The sequence below is a fragment of the Mandrillus leucophaeus genome, unplaced genomic scaffold (assembly GCF_000951045.1).
Source record: "Mandrillus leucophaeus isolate KB7577 unplaced genomic scaffold, Mleu.le_1.0 Scaffold461, whole genome shotgun sequence".
In the NCBI taxonomy this organism is placed as follows: domain Eukaryota; kingdom Metazoa; phylum Chordata; class Mammalia; order Primates; family Cercopithecidae; genus Mandrillus; species Mandrillus leucophaeus.
Genome location: NW_012104932.1, coordinates 576,644 through 597,156, shown reverse-complemented (window position 1 = coordinate 597,156; position 20,513 = coordinate 576,644). Strand labels below are relative to the sequence as shown.

Here is a 20,513-nt window from a genome sequence, read left to right as displayed (position 1 = left end):
TACCACATTACTCAACAAATCCAATCCTAGGACATGGATAAGCAGGAGTAATGAAAACACACAAAGACTTGTACAGGAATGTTCATAGCAGGATTATTCACTGGAAAATTGGAAAAAGTCATCCAAATATCCATCAACTAGATAAATGGATAAACAAATATTATACACCCATGCAAAGAAATACTTTTCAACAATACAATAACAGGCTACTGATACATGGTACACCTTGGAGAGAATTCAAAAATGTTACACTAAGTGAAAGAAACCAGATCTCTTTTTCTATAGTCTCTTCCAGCATTGCCCCAGTAGTGGGGACTACAAAATAGCGTTACCTCACATCTGGCCAAGGAGACATAGAAGGAATGTGTTATTTCGTTTTAAAAAGGGAGAGGAAGGTCTTCTGTTGTGTACAGAAAAGCCTTAAATTTTAATAAACATACTTTGTTGGTTGATTTGAAGGTTAACCTTATGGCTTTGCATGTTTTGTTCCTTCTGCCTGGAATATTCTTGCATTTTAACTTCATCCTGCACTTCCTTGAGGACATACGTAGCAGGACTGAAGCTGTGTCAGATCCTGGCCCCCACTTCAGAAGCCTTTACAAGTCAGTTGAGGTCAAGACGATGAGCCTATTTAGAACAGAAACCACTTCTTGTCTCTTGAATGGAGCTAGGGGTGGGAAGAGGAGGGACACAGGTGCACACCCAAACCTGCTGTCCTTGTGCCACCAGGTTTAACATGGAGCCGCAAGGAGAGCAAGAATTCTAGATTCAAAGCTGTCCTCCAGATTTCAAAACTGAAGGTCCGTAGTCATTAAATATTAACTTCCTATTCCTCCCTCTCCTGAGCCCCTGACAACCACCATTCTGCTTTCTGCCTCTATGAATTTAATTTCTCTAGGTAATTCATGTAAGTGGAATCATGCTATATTTGTTATTTGGTGAGTGGCTTGTTTGCTTAGCATAGCATGATACCTTTAAGGTTTATCCATGATGTACCATGTGCCAGAATTTCGTTTCTTTCTAAGGCTGAATAATATTTCATTGCATGTATATAGCATATTTTGTTTATCCATTTATCCATCAATGGACATTTGAATTGTTTCTACCTTTGGGCTATTGTGAATAATTCTGCTATGAACATGGGTGTACAGATCAGTTCTTTTTTGTATATGACCAAAAGTAAAATTACCAGGTTATATAGTAATTCCGTCTTTAATTTTTTGAGGAACCACCGTATTTTTCACAGTGGCAGGAGCATTACACAGTCCCACCAGCGATATACAAGTTTCCAATTCCTCCACACCCTTGCCAGCATTTGTTATTTTCTGGTGCTTTTTTTTTTTTTTTTTTTTTTTTTTGATAGTAGCCTTCCTAGTGGGTGTGAAGCTGTATCTCTTCTGCTTTTGATTGCATCCAGGTCATTTTGAAAATAGGTTTGTCAAGATGGGAGAATGAAACATGTTTAATTAGACAGTTCATTAACTTGACTTATGAATTATACATTTTTGTACATTCAACATGTGAGTTCCTGTCTCTGCTTTTGTCCTGGTATTCAGTGCATTTAAGGCCTATCCTAGTTTTCACACATTACACTTAAAGAACATGCAAAAGAAATGCTGATAATGTTACGGAAAGTCCCTGTTGAAACTGAAGTTGCTATGATAATTTTCTGTGAAAAAACATTATGAAAAATAATGTGCAAAGCAAATTTATTCACACTGAAACATGCTGCTATGTTTTGAAAGATTTTCTCCAGTACATTAGTTTCTCTTTAAACTCCACATTTAAGTTACATTAAGAAGCTGAAATTAAGCTATAAAGATAACACTTATGGAGCCTTGAAATTGCTTTTTGAATTTTTCCTCACAAATGATATTCCCTGTTCCTCCTCTTGAAAACAGGAAAAGAAAGAAGAAATAAACAAATACTTTTCCATCAAATATATATAGTATATATCTTTTTAGGTTTTATTTAAACTTTAACAGTTCATATTCAACTGTTTTTAAAAATCATAATAGATGACATATATTTTAAAATCTCTATTCCAAATGTTTAACACATTGCACATATGTTAATAGTTCTTGCCATATTTCAAACCCTGGACTGAAAAGAAATCTTCCATTTTTATATGTATGTTTGACCTGGAAGAAGCTATTAATCAGCAAGATTTTAGCTCTATAATGTTCTTTTAGAAGATGTAAGTCTATATATTTGCTTATGTACAATTTTAGAAGTGACAGCTATTTATTTTTGAGTGAGGACTTTATCACTGAGCATGAAAAAGGATTACAACTTTTTCCTTATGCCTACTTAAACTCTTGGGGTAAACTAAACAATCTCATTGGTCACATTTTATTAAATACTTAAAAATCTCAATTACCTGACTTGGATTATATGAATGTATCAAATTATCACATGTACCCTCAAAATATGTACATCTAATATATAGCAATAAAATATATTAAAAATATGTAAAATTTATTTATATTCATTTATGACATACCTCTTCTTTCTCTGTTTTATATACTGGTGTTTGATATGAGATTGCACTTGCAGAAAAGGATAATACTTACAAAAATAATTTTAAACAATTTCACAAAAAAAACAGTATTAAGTGGTATGCATGCTCTTAGCACTCTCCATTCAGATAATGACAGTGTAAAAAGTTCACAAATTATCTTTAGGAATCAGTATGTTTTATCATACAGTATTTAAGAAAGACATATTTCAGTTGTAATCTTACTGTTCTTCTTCTTTTTTTAATTTAAAATGCCTTTTGTGCCCAGCTCTCCTATGAAGTTTAACGAAGTTGGTGATTTGGGGAGAAGAAATGTAAGGAGGGTGAAAAGGGGGAGAGTAAGGGTAGAGAGAAGATGGTGGACATAACTTGTTTTGCACTGTCTTCACAATAAAGTAGAAATAGCTCCATCTCCTAATCCGTGCCTGAAGTAAAGGAAAATAGTTGGATCAAACCATACACTGTCATATGCTGCTGGCTCCTGAGTAAGTGACTGTATATGGCATCATCTCTGCCTCCTGTGCCTTTATCCAGATTGACTGGGCACACAAAAGGGAGACCTGTAGAAAGATCCCAGTTAAAATAAAAATTAAAGATCCAGGAATCCCGCTTCTGGGCATGTATCCAAAGGAAATGAAAGCAGCACGTTGAAGAGATATCTGTACTCCGATGTTGATTGCAGCATTATTTATGATAACCAAGACATGGAATCAACCTTATTGTCCATCAGTAGATGAATGGATACAGAAAATGTGATATGTGTGTATACACACAAACACACACACACACACACACACACAATGGAATACTTTTCAGCACTGAAAAAAAAGAAAATCCTGTTATTTGTGAAAACATGGATCAACCTGAAGGATGTTCTGTTAAGTGAAATAAGCAAGGCACAGACAGACAAATACCATGTGATCTCATTTACCCGTGTAATCTGAAACAGCCAAACTCATGAAAGTAGAGAGTAGAATAGTGATTACCAGGGTAGAAGGTAAGGGGGACTGAGGAGATACTGGTCAAGTAATAATTTTTAAAAATAGAAAATTAAACTTTGAGCAAGCTAAAAAGATGCCAAAGAAAGAGCTTATACCTACCAGCAACCATAACTACTACTAAATATCTTTTACTTTCTAAATAGCAAATATTTAAGATTCAGCAAGTAAATCATGTATATTTATTTATCAAAAAGAAGGCATTTGTCATCTGTCTTTTCCAAAATATTTCAGAATATCCATATGCTTCAACTCTTGGTTCTGTTGTCTTTTGAAAAGATACTTTCAACTTTTTTCAAATAATCTTCACCCATTTTTGGTATTTATTTTGCAAACAGAAATTCAGTTACTGTTATGATTATGACTACAATGAGGGTATTAACAATCTATTTTGTTCTTATGCTGATAAGATTTAAATTCTTTTTTTCTCTTAAGCAAATGAAATGAGTGAATGAATATGAATTTTTTCTGTATTATTAATGAGCCTTTCTAATTCTTCAGATTGTACAAGCATTCCAAATTCCTTTCGGATTTTAAAAATTTGTTTTGTGTATAGTCACTATCATTATGAAATACATTAAATATGTACAAAAGATCTATATTAATATTTTACATAGTCAATTTCTGCATTTGTTCAATTTTACTGTTCCTCAGTTTTAAAATTTTCTGATAAAGCATTGATTAGCAGGGACATAATCTCTGCCTTCAAGGGGTTTACTGGTCAGTAAATGATTTGGGGCAACAACTCTTGATAGATATTTTTGTCAGTGCCTAATGCACTGAATCCAAATACTCCAGATGGCAGTTAGACAGTGGACTAGTAGTCATTGAGAGAAGTTGTGTTTTTAGCAATTTCGGGAAAGTACGCTATTACAGAAAAGTGGCAAGAATTTATCACCTCTAGGAATTAATGAAATAGACTAGCTTAGAATTTAAATAAGCTGTTTGTAGAATTTTTCTACTCCTCACCCTGAAAAGTACTTGTTTAAGGTATCTTCATATAAAATAGGTATCTTCATATAAAAGCACGGTTGATTTAACACTATTGATTCTAACCATAATATAAAAGCTATGTCGTCCAAATACAATTATACTATTTTTTTCCCCCAAATAGCAACAATTAATTAGTACAAGTTAAAATAACTGTTATCCTACCAGACCTTTTCTGGCCCCATAGTGGGCCATTAGAGATAGACAGAAAGAATGCCTGTTAATGAACTGCCAGCCCACTGCCCAGTAGCGCTTTGGTGCACATAATAATAAATTACAAGAAAAACTGATTAGACTTGAGTAAGTTAGATACAATTCAAGCTTATGTTGGTGGTGGTGGAGAACATCACACTTTTCATAATATTTTAAAAGTGTTTTAATGAGCCACACTTTAGGGAAAGTTCTTGATTGAATGCATCTAGTCATTCAGGGAAATCCTCTCTGTGTGAATTAATTATTCCTTTGTCAAGAAGGAAAGAAAGAAATAAAAGAAAAATATAGTGTATGTGTTTTGTTTTTCTTTAAAGGATAATATGATGAATATACACAAATGAGAATAGATGATTGGTGAGAATACTTACATACTTATGAAGATTGTATATAAATTGTATTATCATCCTCTTCCTCTGTTTCTCCTTTCTTTTCCCCAGTTAATTGGCAATTTTTATGTGCCCAGTGTGCTATGAACTTGAAATTATTTTTTCCATCTTCATTTCACAACTGTTACTGCAACTCAAGTTCTTATGATCAGAATCATCACTGTTAAATGTTGATAACCTCATAGCTGATATTTCTGTATTATCGATATTCTAGCTAAAAACATTATATCTATTGCTCTCAAACAGTCGGTGGCTTTCTCTTACTACATTTTCAATGAAAACTCTCTTGCTTATGTTTCAAAAGCTTTCCTAAGGTGAATGTAGCCTACAAAACTAATGTTATTTTCGTCTAACATGACTATGTATGCACTGTCCTTTCTACCACTCACTGTTCCACACCAACCTCTATATTTCCTTTGCTGCAACTAGCTCATTCCTGCTCTCATGCCTTTCATTTAATTGTACTCCCTTCCTAAAATATTATCTCCTTTTCCTATGTCCACCTTAACTCCATCTCTTCTATGAAAACATACCTGAATGCACTGATGCATTTCTTCTCTCTAACACCTTCAACAGTGACATACAGTTACAGTACACTTATAGTCTCACTGTTTTCTGTTTATCAGTCTTGACTTAAGGCAGATACTATGTTTGTACACTTTCTGTCTCCTCTGCTATTTTTTTTGTGGGGTGGGGTGGGGGGAGGCCTCACTATGTTGCCCAGGCTGGTCTCAAACTCCTGGGCTCAAGAAGTCCTTCTGTCTGTGCCTCCCAAAGTGCTGAGATTACAGGTGTGAGTCACCAAACCTGGCTCAGCTCAGCCTTTTCTGTTTAGTGTTATCTGTTTGTTTCTGATGTTTTAGACAACTTCACTATCATAAAAATACATTCATCATAATATACCTTATGTTTAACTTTGGGTTTTATCTGTCATTATGTAAAGAAAGATGCTAACCAGATTTTCTCTTTAAGACCTATATAGAAACATAAGTGGATTATATAGTTCTCCAGATGCTTTTTACTTCGGGTCACCTTCTAGTAGTCACTAGATTTCATGCCCCTTTCCCCTGTAGAAGGTCAACCAAGGGTTCTGTGACTGTCGACTTCACTCAGGGTAAACACCTGTTATTAGGCTGGATTTTGCTTCAAGAACATTTAATAAAAGAAGGAAACTGTTCATCATTTCTTGGCTTCTTTGTTTTAAAATCAATGCTACACATATTTTAGTGGATAGAAAAAGGAGCATAATTTTTTAAAACTTTGAATTAAAATAAGTCACAGCAGCATTTAAAAAAGTTATCCACTCTTACATATATAGCCAGATAGAAGAATTATTGTCAGCTTCTTTAATTTTACTGAAATTTCCTATTAATTTGTGAATGGCTAAGGTAGAACACAAGAGTATTAAAATTCCTGATCTTATCTGTGCAGACTCAAAGTATGTTAAATTCTCTAGGACGGGGTTCATTTTTGCTTTTGTATTATAATGTAACTTTTAAGAAAATATATCTGTGACACAAAATGTGTTGAAATAGATATTTCCTGGCCTTATTTCAACACCTTGGCAAACCAGGAAAATTTGATATGCTTGGTGGAAAATGCAATGATGTGGGAATAGTGGAAACCTGATCACAGTTGGGTAAGAGTAATTCTAAAATTTGTCCTCTTGCACAGAAGCCAAATATGAGAAAGAGATTATGGGCAATTTGGGGTAGAGAAGAACACCCTAATGTTAGCCACCCTCGAACTGAATAGCAGGCTTATCTCTCATCATAAATTGCATTAAGTCTCTGTATTCTGTAGAAATACCAGCAAGGCAAATGATATCATACTGTTATTATAGAAATATTAGCATATTTAACTGGGTCTATCTCTTTTACAAATGTTTCTTCCCTTTCAACTCAAAAGCATTTCTTTTAGGACAATTTAACTCAGATACACCTTAATTCCATATTTAAAAGGGTGAAAGTACATTTATTTCAATGAGGAAAGAATATGTATAACTTTTATTTCCAAATATATGTCATCTCCATCCTTTAAATCCTTTAATTCAATAAACTATTTTAGAGTTTTTATGCTTGTATTTTTAATATTAGTTCTTATATTTCTTTGGAAACTATGACTGTCTCTGGTGCCTAATATTTAAATATTGAATCACATTTAATGACTACTTGGTTAAGCTATTTAAATATCTAAATAACACAAATAACCAATAATTTTGTCAATAATATGAAGAGTCAAAATTAAATTTTGAATAACTGTTTTGTTCACATTTTCTTTACCCACAGATATTGTAATGTTCCATGTCATTACTAATTATATAATAATCTCATTTTTAGTGTATAACAAATCAGTAATAGAAATTTTTATCCTCTAGTAATAATACCCAGTGAAATCATTTTTAAAGACAAGAATACAGTATACAATCCAATATGAAATGCATAAACTATAATATAGTTAGCTAGTTAATTTGTGAAAAAACATACATTTTTTAAAATTCAATATTAGTACATGCATTCTACTGGGCATAGTTTTAATCTGTAAAGTGATATCCTAGGATAATTGGTTGTTTTCTTAAAGACTTTATAAGTAGTTTAGAATGATGCCAGAAAGAAGTGCTTTTTAAATTGCAGGGTATAATGCCATAGATTTTTAACACAGGTGGGAGAAATGGATCAATTCTGGTAGTTTTTCTTTAAATAGTAAATTCTAAAGTCTTCATTTTTGAAGTGAATTATCCTTTTAATGTTTATGTAATTGAAGACAATCATTTTTATTCTTTCCAGTTGGCTGGGGTAAGAAAAGATGTAATTATTCCAACACATAAAACCCTTATGAGATAATTATTAATATAAAAATATTTTTCTGGTTTTCAGTTTTTCTCTGGAATATACTTTACATTACTTTGCATGAAAATAAGCCATAATTTTTATTGATAATGTTAATGTATTTTTATTTAGGTTATAGTGTCTGGAGACTTATGTATGTGTATTTTTCACGTAAATGTGTGCTGTCTTCAGTTTTCATTATTTTATTTAGAGAGAGACAATGCTAATCAGGATCTGTGGCTTATTGTGAGCATTTTTGTCTTTTGGAATTTCTCTTTCAGAAAAAAAATTAAGATAATCAAGATAACTATTTCACAGTACTTCTCCTTGAGAGCTTTTTTTCTTGCTTCATTGTAGAAATTCTAGCTTGCATTGTAAATGCTATCCATGGAATCTCAAGACGAATGAGAAATAAGAAACTGGGATATGTGTGTGTGTGTGTAAAATTTATTTAATATTAAATATATAATTAAATATTTAGTAATTTAAATGATATATTTATTTAATAATTATTTTCTTATGTAGTTATTTAAAATTTTAACAAAGTGCAAAAAGAAGATGAAAAGAGTAATAATCTAAATATTTGATGTAATATTTGAATTTAAAGCAACTTCCTTGTTTTAGGATAATATGTCATATGGCTATCATTATCAAAGTAAAATTTTTCTTTTATTAATTACTTGGACAGTTTCTATTGCTTATTTGATAAGAATAGGTAATGGCTTAGTGGAAGAATATGTGTTTTAGGCAGTATTCTTTAAAACCTTAATCCTCAAGACAATTTGAGATTTGTCTGGGTTTATATATCATGAAGTAAAGTAAACTTCTGGCAAGCATCGGGTTAATTTTTATCAACGTAGACAGACGGACCAGATAATATTCTTTAAGTGCTTTTTTTCCATTGCCTTTCAGTGACTTTTCTTTACTTCTACCCACCTAACCCTCAGAAAAATTGTTTCAGGTGCCCATTTCAAGAAATCAAAGAGGCATACAGGGCTTGAACCAATATGGATTGTAGAAAATTACTGTGTATATGAAGCATCCTTTTGTAACACACTGTGTAAATTCAAAGTTGAATATAAAGAGCTCTTAACTGGATAATATGTTATACTTGCCTTCCATAGACATTGGAATAAAGTAAATATGGATGGCTCTTATTTGCTTTGAGTCCCTGGACATACTGAAGGTGAGATCACTTATATGTGGTATCTGCCATTTCTCCCCTAAAAAGTAATGAAATCTGAGGTGACAGCTTCTTTCTTTAAATATTCCAGTACACTAAACAAAATGCCTGTAGGAAAAATACCACATCTGAATATATGTACTCTCTGAAAGGTACGTTTATCTTATGATTCATAGTATTCTTTCTCCCCCCTCTCTCTCTTTTTCTTCTGTAGCAGTTATATGCTGCCCAGCTAGCTGCAATGCAGGTATCTCCAGGAGGGAAGCTGCCAGGCATACCCCAAGGCAACCTTGGTGCTGCTGTATCTCCTACCAGCATTCACACAGACAAGAGCACAAACAGCCCACCACCCAAAAGCAAGGTACCCTTTTGAAGAAACCACTGTCTTGCCACTTAGTTTTATTTTTCATTCAATGGTATTTACTAAATGTCTATTATATGCCAGCAGCTAGGTTAAACTCTGGGTGTACGAGGAGGTAAGAGTCAAGTAAGGGCAACAGGTGTGCATGTAAACTTATCTGCATACATGTAATCATTCATTTATTCATTTATTCAATATGCATGTACGGACAACTATAGCAGAAAATGTGAGTGATAAAAAAGATAATCAAATGGGTATCTTGTACCCAAGGAGCTTACAGTCTGATTAGGTAGCTATGTGTAAAAATAGCCAAATAGCCATACTCTATGAAACAAAATAAATTGTATAAAAAGTTATAGATAAAGTACATTGGAAGTTATATTGGGAGGCAGAGATGATCTTCAGTGAGAGATCCCAGCAGGAGTTTGCCAGAGAAGGGACAACTGAAATAGACCTTAAAATGCGAGTAGAATTAGGACCTACAGAAGGTGTTTTAAAAATATCAGTGACTGTTATAATGTGGTGCAGTGTAGATATACTTTTAGATAAATCACCCACCCAATGAGATTATGATGTAAGGAAATGAAGATAATAGTAGTGTTAGAAGTAAGGCAATTTAGAAGTAGTTTTGGTTTTTAAGCTAAGAAAACATTAGAACACATGGAAAAGGATCAGGGAAAAGTCAAATAATGTATGTTTCTTGGCCTAAAAGGAGAGAAAAATTAATTTTAAAATTGTATTTGTATTAAGATCTTGCTTAAATGATATTGTATAAATATATTAAGCTTTCCATGCAAGAAATAAGAAAAGTGATCATAAAGCGAGATTCCTTGAGATTACTCAGGGAAACAACCACAGAAAATTTGATTCTATTAGAAAATGTTGAATAGAAAGCTGACACATATATATACACACACACACACACACACACACACACACATATATACACATTTTTTTTTTTTTTGCTGAATTATGTAGAAAATTGCTTCTGTTCTCCATCCCATGAGTGCCATGTTGACATGTCTAAAGCAAACTAGGGTAAGAATAGTCACAATCGTTGCAATACACAGCGAAAAGGATTAGAAAACATTAAAAGAAAAAAATCCAAGAATCCTAAACAAATCTTTCTCTAGTACCCTGGTGGCTCTGTCAGGATGTCGTTCAGAGTTATTATATACTCCAGAGAGTAAATCAGTAAGGAGAAGGGATCAATCAATCATTTGGAAAAGGGCACTCCAGCCTCCATCTTCCTAGAATTCCCCAGTCCTTTTCCATATTACTAAAAGACAAATATTTTGGGGAATATAACTTAACCTGGAGAAGGACTTTAGACCATGCTTTTTCAACAATATGTAGAAATATTTAATGAAAATGATTGTACACACTGCATTGACAGTAGTGTGTACATACAATACATATGCCACTTTTAAGATCTATTTCAGTTGTTTAAGGGACCGACCATGCATCTTCTGTGCTTAATGTATATCTAAGGCCTGGTCTGCTTTTCTTTATAATCACAACAGCATGTAAGTTTTTAAAACTTGGTAATAATTTTAACATTTATTAAATACATTTAATTTTAAAGTAGTGATAATTTTAGTGTTTCTGTGGACCAGCAGTTTTCATGTATCACCTGTAAAGAAAAATGTACTTTGGATAAAATAAATCGCTGTAGCAGCATAGTCATTGTCATACACAGATACATCTGTGAGTTATTATTCTCTGTTTTTTTCCCTTGATTTATTGATGTGATTTCACATCATGTTTCATAATGAGGCTTTACATCAGGACATTTCACTTTATGATTTTAGGATATGTAGTTCACTTTTAAATGGCTGATGGATTTTTTTCTTACACCTACAATCACTTTTTATCATTGATACCTTCTCACCAGATTACTTATACAAATCATCATGAAGCTTTTGATGTCAGTCAGCCTCATCCATTTATGCATCTGCTCATTTGTCCATTCACTCATTTATCCATTCAAATGTTTATTGAGCAGTTGCTACAATGATATTTTCTTAGGTAACCATGGAAAATGCTAACGTAACTGAAGGTTTGCTTTGCTAAGATTAAGAAATTGCTTTATGAACTATATAGTTCTATACATTCATAGAACCTTATAGACTTTGTGCAAAAGAGAATGATTCTTTCAGTAGTGTCAGAAATCTGCCACATCCTGTGGTTTTATATACCTCGGTTTATTTAATACAAGTGAAAAAGTAGATTGTGTTTCTATAGCCATGATTATACATTATTTAAAAATATAGTTCTTCTTTGAAATTCAATTACTTTTTGAAAGTAAGCCTTTATGAATTTTCTATCATATAAAGTTTAAGAAAACAGTGGGTGTTGTACTTCTTTCCATCCACAATTATTGTAAAATACACAAAGGTTTAAGAATAAAGTGCCTCTTTTCAAGTAACAACGATTTAATAAAAATATGCCCTTTCTTTGCTCAGTGCCCTCTAGCATACTGTCCACAACTGCTCTTATTGTCAGAAAAGATTTCTTCAGTGTGTTTGTGTTTCGGCTCAGCAGTAAAATGTAGTGGGTTAAAAATAGCCACAGCAATAAGTAATAGTGTTGTCATTTTAATGAAGAACATGGCCAAAAAAATACCACCTATAGTAAATAAAGAGGACCCATTACAATACATGAATTTACTTTCTTGTAGCCTGGAATTGACATTTATACATAGCATATAAACATTTTGACTTCACAAAGCTATTTTATTCATGTGTAATAGCTATAATTTATTATCATATTTATGTTTTTAAGCAAATAATTATTAATGTCTTGTGGGTTTTTTCTGTGTGTTTTATTGGCAAATTTTCATGTCTGTGTTACCATAAAATAGAGTTATTTTACTAAAAGATTTTGTGTTGTCTACATACCTACCTGGCATAAACCAAATTGATGGTTTAAGTTGAAAGTATATTTGCTCTTTGGAACAATGGAATTGTAAGTCACATCCAGGTGACGATGTGAAGATAATGATCTTATTGATAGCTGTCAAAAATTTACCATGTTCTCTGAGTTGCATTGCCTGCCTTTCTTCCTGGGTATGCCTTTGCCTTTGACTCAGAACTCTAGAGAAGGACACAAACAAAACTTATTTGCAATTTGCAAAAAATGGAAGGGGGGAATCGAAAGGAGGGGGCTCCAAAAGACTGTAAAATTGTACAGCATGAGTCCTCTGATGCATGCTGTTTTCAATCTGCTGTATGCCAGTTGGAGGCTTGGGGAGTGTGTGCGCGAGAGAGAAAGGATAATGCTGAGAAATGATAGAGTGGCTGTGACCTCCAAGCTCAGCCTGGAAATCCAAGACATTGATTTCACTTAGCATTCCTGCTGAGAAATCTGGCGGAGTTCAGTTGTAATAAAAGAACAAGATTCTGTTCTAATGGTAATGGCGTATGACAGACATATCACTTTGTCTGTCCTCAGCACCAGAGAGAGGAGAATTGGAGAAAGGTCACCTGACCTGCCTGTGGTGTTGTACGAGTGCTGTACTGAGCTTTGAACTGCCGCCCAGGAGCATAATTATTTATAATATTAAATGATAAAGAAACCTTTAGAGGACTCACAGTGAACCTCTGAAAACGGCACACTGGAATTGTGTTCTGTAAATCTGAAAACACGAAAAGAAATCTGGTCTGTTCAAAATCTGCATTCAAGAACATGCATAGTGTTGCTTGTTGAGTTACAGGTCCTTGAACTTACTGTTTGTGAACTGTTTGCATTAATGCCTGACATATTGTCATGAGTTACTTTTTCTTTTCTCAATGCCTTGGTTTTATTAGTCCCAAGCCAAATATATACATACATATACATATATATAGTTATATGTACATACATACGTATATATATGTATATGTATATTTTTCCCCCCATGGTCTATCTTGCCAAAGACTGGATGATACAGAATTAAGAGCATTGACAGACTTTAAAAATTTCTCAGCTGTTACAATAAAATATTTCTAAATACTTGTACATTTGTCTCTTTAGCAATTATTTAATTTGCTCCCTTTTGGATGTTAACTCCAGGACTGTTTTTTTCATTGGCCCACAAAAGCGAATATGTTTAGCTCTATTCTAGCTCTTGTATGTCCTAACAGCTAAGTTTATGGCTAAATGTCGGTAAATAAGTCTGAGTGAAAGTACAAAACCTTGAAATTTTATGACAAGAGGTCCTGTTTAATGAAAATTATAAAAATAATTATACCTTCTCACATTAAAGAAAATCATTTAATTGAGTTATTGTTAAGCAGTATTGACATTTGAATTACGTATGCAATAATGTTGTTTTGAATCTGCTTATAGCCTTAACAAGTGTTTTAATTATTTGCTTGTAGTTTAACTTTCTGCCACAGAAGGAACTGCAATGTATTCAGCAACTTTCATTTTTGCATGACATATTTATTTAAATGAATTTCCGCATACTTTCGTGTAGTCTTTTAAGAGACTAGATGACCTTTGCTTTGTTATAGTAATTGATCTTTTGGTACATTTGTTTTCTAAAAATAAATTATTTCTTTTAAATTTAATGGAATCAGTATCAGACTTAAAACAGTTACTTTAGGAGGAAGAGTATTTAGACTCAGTTTCACACACAGCTCATAATAATTGTTAGTTATGAATAGGCTTATAGTTCTATGTTATCAAGAAGTCTTCAAATGTTAAGACTTGGTGTGCTAAAATCCAGACTTCACATTGTAAGTGTTCTGCCATTGTAAAAGTAGCAACCTCTTGGGAAAATCCTAAGAGCAACTTGTAAATACTATTAAACCTCCCTTGGTATTTGATGGAAACTTACATATTGCTGGCAGCAGCCAAGAACAGTCAGTTTAAAAAGCCGATGACAAGAGAGAATTCCTGGGTGCTTTTCTTTTAACCTTACCATGACCCTAGTCATACCCCAAGTCACAGTTGTGTTTCTATCAATGGGAAGAGCACACAGATTGTCCTAATCAATTTTTTTGTTCTTTTCGAATACTTCTGACAGTGATGTTCCCATTTGCTCAGCAGTAGCACCTGGGAGTATGACAAGGAAAAGAAATGTTTCGCCGACAAGCCAGAAATGGCCCTAACCAGCTGACCAGACACAACCAGATTTTTTGAGCTGCACTGTCCTTATAATATTGCTTCAAATTCAGAAGCAAGAACTGGAACTTTATTGTTATCTGATCCTCTTTCAAAGGCATAGTAAAGATTTTGCCCGATGTGGTACCACCTGTTTGTGTTAGTAATATCAGCAGTGCCGATGACTCCTATTAGGGAACCTATTTTTTTGCTGAAATGGTACCAATCACATAGTTTCATGCTATCAAGTAAACATTATATCAATACACACTGATCTGCAGGGTAGAATTTTGTAGTTTAATACTATGAGTCACCATTTGTGGTACACATATACACAAGATTACTTAGCAATATGCTAGCAGTATGAGAAATCAGAGGATAATCAAGATTCGTCTTGATTGAGGATTAGTTCTCACAGGAGATTTGGGAAATGAAAGCATTTTTGGTAATTGGAGACAGTGTTTTATAATGCCAAGTGGGGAAAAAGCAGAATACAAAGCACACATACAGCGCAATCACAACCAAGTCTACCTACCACTAACACAAAGTATAAAACATTATTTTTAATATTGTGACAAAAAACATCTGTTGAAGATAAAGCACAAGAGTGGCCGGGCGCGGTGGCTTATGCCTGTAATCCCAGCACTCTGGGAGGCCGAGGCGGGTGGATCACGAGGTCAGGAGATCCAGACCATCCTGGCTAACATGGTGAAACCCCATCTCTACTAAAAATTTCCAAAAAATTAGCCGGGCGTGGTGGTGGGCGCCTGTAGTCCCAGCTACTCGGGAGGCTGAGGCAGGAGAATGGCGTGAACCCGGGAGGCGGAGCTTGCAGTGAGCCGAGATCGTGCCACTACACTCCAGCTTGGGCGAGAGCGCGAGACTCCGTCTCAAAAAATAAAAAAATAAAAATAAAGATAAAGCAAAGACAACAAAGAGACTTCATGAGTTTGAAATGGACTAGGAAGTGCTAAGGCCTCCACAGGAATATTTCCATGGTGAAAAGTTCAAAAAGCACTGCTCTATGTAACTATAACCTCATTTAATAGTTTTCATATTTCATCTGACCATGTGAAATTTTGAGTGGTAGTTTCTAGGGGTGTTATTTCCAATATGTAAAAGTTTTAGAATACTACTATTTGACTTACTCTGAGATCTCTTAAGGTCAAAATCTCAAATCATGACTTACTGCACAGGGCTAAAACTGGTCTGTGAATGTAGTATTTCTAAGTAATTCACAGTGCTGAAATAGTATTGATAAAAGAGGAGCCGCCATTTATCTCTATATATCAGCATCAAATCACTGATCCATCCTGAAACTGGTGGGCCTGGTACTTTTGTAGATTCCATTTCTCTCACAAGTTCAGGACAGAAAGGGGTATTTGCCTCAGCTAATTATAACCGCATTTAAATTGACCATTTTCTAGTCTTAACAGTGTCTGGCATATCACTTAAATGCCAGCATCTGCTTAATAAATTATTCTGTATGCTTTGTTACATAGCTGTTGAAAACCCCTTTCTCTCCTTTATTTCAGTATCTGTGAAATAGCTATTTTGTTAGCCTTTGAGATGTGATATGGATGTGTCATATACTCAAGAGGTGAATTTCATCTAAGAAGAATCTCTCCATAAACTGCAAATGCCGCCCATTATCATTATCATCACTTCCTGGGTGGGACTTATTTACAGTGGGTGTAACATAGTCGCCCTGTCATTTTAAATGAAATAGTTTTCTTTTTGTGATTCTGTGTTGCTACATGGAAATAAGTTAAATGAAATGTTATCAACAGAACCCCTGTGATGAGCCTCCTTCTTTCCTTTTCATCTTTATTCAGTTGATGGAAATCTCAAACGGCTAGGTACTTAAACAGAGGCTTTTCTGAGCTCTGTGGTATTAAATGTCCAGATCATTAGGCGATATATTCTTATGATGCAGAAAGTTGAGGATTGGTCACATTTTTACCATAAAAACAATAAAAATTATAGAAGAGGCTAGTTGTAATCTCAGCATTAAATGAAAAAAACAAATATGCAGAATGATTTAGGTAATGTCCTTTGAATTTTCCCAGCCTGGGCTGTGTATCCCAGTATACTGATTTTGTTTTGACAGAACCATGTCTCATGCACACAGCATGATGAGCCATGTCAAAGCTTTTTAAGAATGCAAACCGTGGGCAAAGAAGAGGACTTGGAGCATGTGCAGACTAAGGAATATCCACAGAATCAGATTTTTTAAGGGAAACTTGCACTCTAAAATAGGTGCAACCCAAAGTAGATTCACCATCTAAAAATCTGTGTGTTTGAAGCATTGTAATCAAAAACAGCAGGTAGTTAAAACCTAAGTCATTTAGGGAAATAAAAACAGAACAATAAAGGATGTCTGGATATAGGAGTATCTAATAAAACCTCAATGAATATCATAGCTGAAAATGCTAAGTCATTATTGTGTCAGAGACCGAGAAAGCAAAAGTACATTTCTGTAGTTACTCTTTTTTGGGGGGAATCATTTATAATTTTGACTTCCTAAAGCATACTTTAAAACAGTTGAAATCTTTTATTTTTTATGCTAAATTATTGATCATGGCCTCTTTTGGAGCTGTTGATAATCAACTCCTTTTTATCACTTTAGCCATCACCTGTACTGGAACTGTTTGATTTGAGACTTGATATGTGAAACTAAGGAGGACTATTCTTAATGTCAGAGTTAGTTCTTTCTCTTTATTAAATATATGTCACTTACACATTCTTATTCATAAAAGAAGAATTTTAGCGGTCTCTCTTACAGAGATGCCTCAAAGTATAAATTTGTTTGTAAAATGACAACAATTACTGATGTCTTATTTAGGCTGATGGAAAATAGTATATAGGCAAAATTATTCAATAGATTGTATCTAGATTTTCCACTAGAGAAAATAAAGAATACTATTAATATTTTTAAACATTACAAAATGGAGAGCAGAAAGAAAACAATATACAAACTAAACAGGTAGACGTGAGGGTTGGAAAATAGATATGAAACATTCTAAACTGAAGACAAGTTAAAAACCCAAAGTACTCAAAAGTTGTATTTATTTGATAAAATGTATAAGATATTTTATTTATAGAGGTATGGAAGGTTAAGTCAGAAGGAAGTTCAGAAGGTATTCAGTCCAAGACACAATAACCCAGTCTCAAGGTCACTTTGCTTCTGCCTAGAGTCTCACAATGTCAAGGAGTCCACCAGTTAATGAGATAGCATTGTCTTATTCAGAATAAGTCTTTTTTGTTATTTTCTTCATTTTTATGGATTTAGGAGTACAAGTACAGTTATGTTACAAGGATATATCGCTTAGTGGTGAGGCCTAGGCTTTTAGTGGACTTGTAACTGGAATAGTGTACTTTGTACCCAACAGGTAGTATTTCAGAATAAGCCTTAATATCACAATGTTCTTATTTAAAGAGAACTGAAAGCATCTTTCCAGGACTTTTTCTTTTGGTGTCACTGAATAACAGTTACATTAGTTATTCTCTTTCGGTTGCAAGTGACAGAAAATGGAAGTATATTCGGTCACAATTTTTTTTTTTTTTTTTGAGATAGAGTCACTCTGTCGCCCAGGCTAGAGTGCAGTGGCGCAATCTGGCCTTACTGCAAACTCCGTCTCCCAGGTTCACACCATTCTCCTGCCTTAGCCTCCCGAGTAGCTGGGACTACAGGTGACATCACGCCAGCCAACTTTTTTGTATTTTTAGTAGAGACGGAGTTTCACCATGTTAGCCAGGATGGTCTCGATCTCCTCACCTTGTGATCTGCCAGTCTCGGCCTCCCAAAGCGCTGGCCCGTGCCCGGTCCACAATTTCTTTTTTTAAGTTCTGATTTCATGTGTGGTTTAATCAGGAGCCCAAACAATATCATACAGAGTTGATTTATATTTCCTAGCTCTGCTGTTTTTCATTCTTAAAAGGATGGTCCCTTTTTAGTGTTCTGTAGCACCCTATGTTTACGTCTACCATTCACTGATTCAACAAATATTATTTCTATCATGTGTCAAGTTTAGTTCAAGCCAGTAGAACTATAGCTGTAAACAAAACAGTATTTCTCTTAAAATTTCACAGTAGTAATGGGGAGAAGCAAACTATGAGCAATTAAACACATAGATAATTTTATGCATGGTAAGTGCTATGAAAAAAATAAAACATGATCAAAGATAGTGTGCTGGGGACAAGAAAGGGAATCTTCTTGGAGAGCGCTTTAAGGGAAGCCCTCTCTGAAATCATGAAAAGGAGGACACCTGTAAAGGTCTAAGGAAAGGTTGTTCTAAACAGGAGGGCAAGTAATTGCAAAGACTGATATGTGGATGAGGCTGGTGAATTCAAGGTTCAGAAAAAAGGCTGGGGTAGCTAAAGTGCAGTGAACATGAAGGAAAATGATAAGGAGTCAGGTTGGGAAATGAGAAAGACCAGATCCTATAGGATTTTTTCATGTTCAGGACTTTGAATTATATTCTAAATATATTCATTTTTAAAGATTAAGGATATATTTTCTGTCTGTCACACTACTTATCAAGCTGTTGTTATTATGTACTCATTGTCTTCCTCTCAGGTATTTTGTCTTTATAGCAAAGGAATTCTTTTTTCTCCTGTGCCAATTAATTAATTAATATTTTAAGTGCTTCTACAGCACTTCCTTAGAAACATACTGGAATTTGAGCCCTAATGACATATCCTGGATGTTGTTGTTGGAGAGACATAATTCCACAAATATTTGTTAATTGCCTGTGAGGTGTTGGAGTCCTAGGACCTGAGGATAGTGGTCAACGGTGTAGACAGATATGTGTGCTCATGTAGCAGAGTGTATAAAGTGAGGGATATGAAGAAGAATGTAGATAGAGACAATCAGATATAATTTAAGAAGGGCAGTAAGTATGGACCAGGAGTGTAGATTCAACCCAGAATATTTCCTGTTTTATTTTGTTTTTTTCCAGATTCATTTCATCAGCGAGTTTTCACTGGCAATATAGGAAAACACATAGCATTGATAGTACCTGTCACCACCTATGTGAAGCAAATTACAAAGTCAACTTTTTAGATGATATTTTGGCACTAACACTATTACATGAGTATTGATTTTAAAATAGTCACCTTAAAAAACTATAATTGCTATATACTAGTGTTCATAAGAGTTTTGGAGCTCTTGTTTTACATAATGTCTTTTAAGTAGGTAAACAAGTCACATAAGAAAAAACACCCAAATTTCTGATTAGTATGGTTGCTTTCATATATTTTTAAATCCCACTTCTCTCTCTCTCTCTCTCCTTTTTTCTCTTCCTTCTTCTCTACCTCTTTCCAGTTAGTATATGCTTTTTAAAAGTCACACCTCCTGTCATACAAGCATGTAATGCCACCTGCTTAACAAAGAAAAACACCAAAAACTTCTGTAAAGGTTTTATAAATTTCTTTAAATAATGTTATTTTCTTGGTTAAAAAAAAAAATCATTGTATCATTTATTTAAACATGTACTTTCTTAAAGCACTCAATATTCAATTTATATTAGTGAAATAGATGAGTTTATATGCAAAGATCTAATACATCAGTTTTATTGCATTGTATTTCATAAAATGAGATTCTTTTTAGTTTTACCTGTTTTCACATTCAGTAATGTACATACAATATGGTAGTGGCATTAATTGCACAAAGTTAATGGAAGGAGCAATAGAGATTATTTGATTCCAGAGCATGTCCAAAATATTATAAGAAAATGAGGTTCTCCATCATTATTCGTGTGGTTTCTCATTACTGCTAATAATCAGCTGAAAAACCCAGTCATTCTTAATTAGGGTTTTTAAAACAAAGACCAGAAATGGTATGACTTGATTAGTATTAAATGTGGGGGGAAAAGTCTTCAGCAGATGCAGTGGTATAATTTACATTAAGTGAATTGTTTAGAGTCTGTGTAATATGATCAGAGGAA

The 20,513-nt window shown here is 34.0% G+C and overlaps 1 protein-coding gene across 4 annotated transcripts in view; it reads left to right on the top strand.

The window, feature by feature from the left end:
• The window catches only part of SOX5 (SRY (sex determining region Y)-box 5), a 1,081,658-nt gene that overhangs the window by 999,676 nt on the left and 61,469 nt on the right, over window positions 1-20,513 (top strand). For all 4 annotated transcript variants that reach the window (XM_011994779.1, XM_011994778.1, XM_011994777.1 and 1 more), the window contains one exon: window positions 9,331-9,477. In XM_011994779.1, coding sequence (XP_011850169.1) covers window positions 9,331-9,477 — 147 coding nt within the window. The remainder of the gene's footprint in view (window positions 1-9,330; window positions 9,478-20,513) is intronic.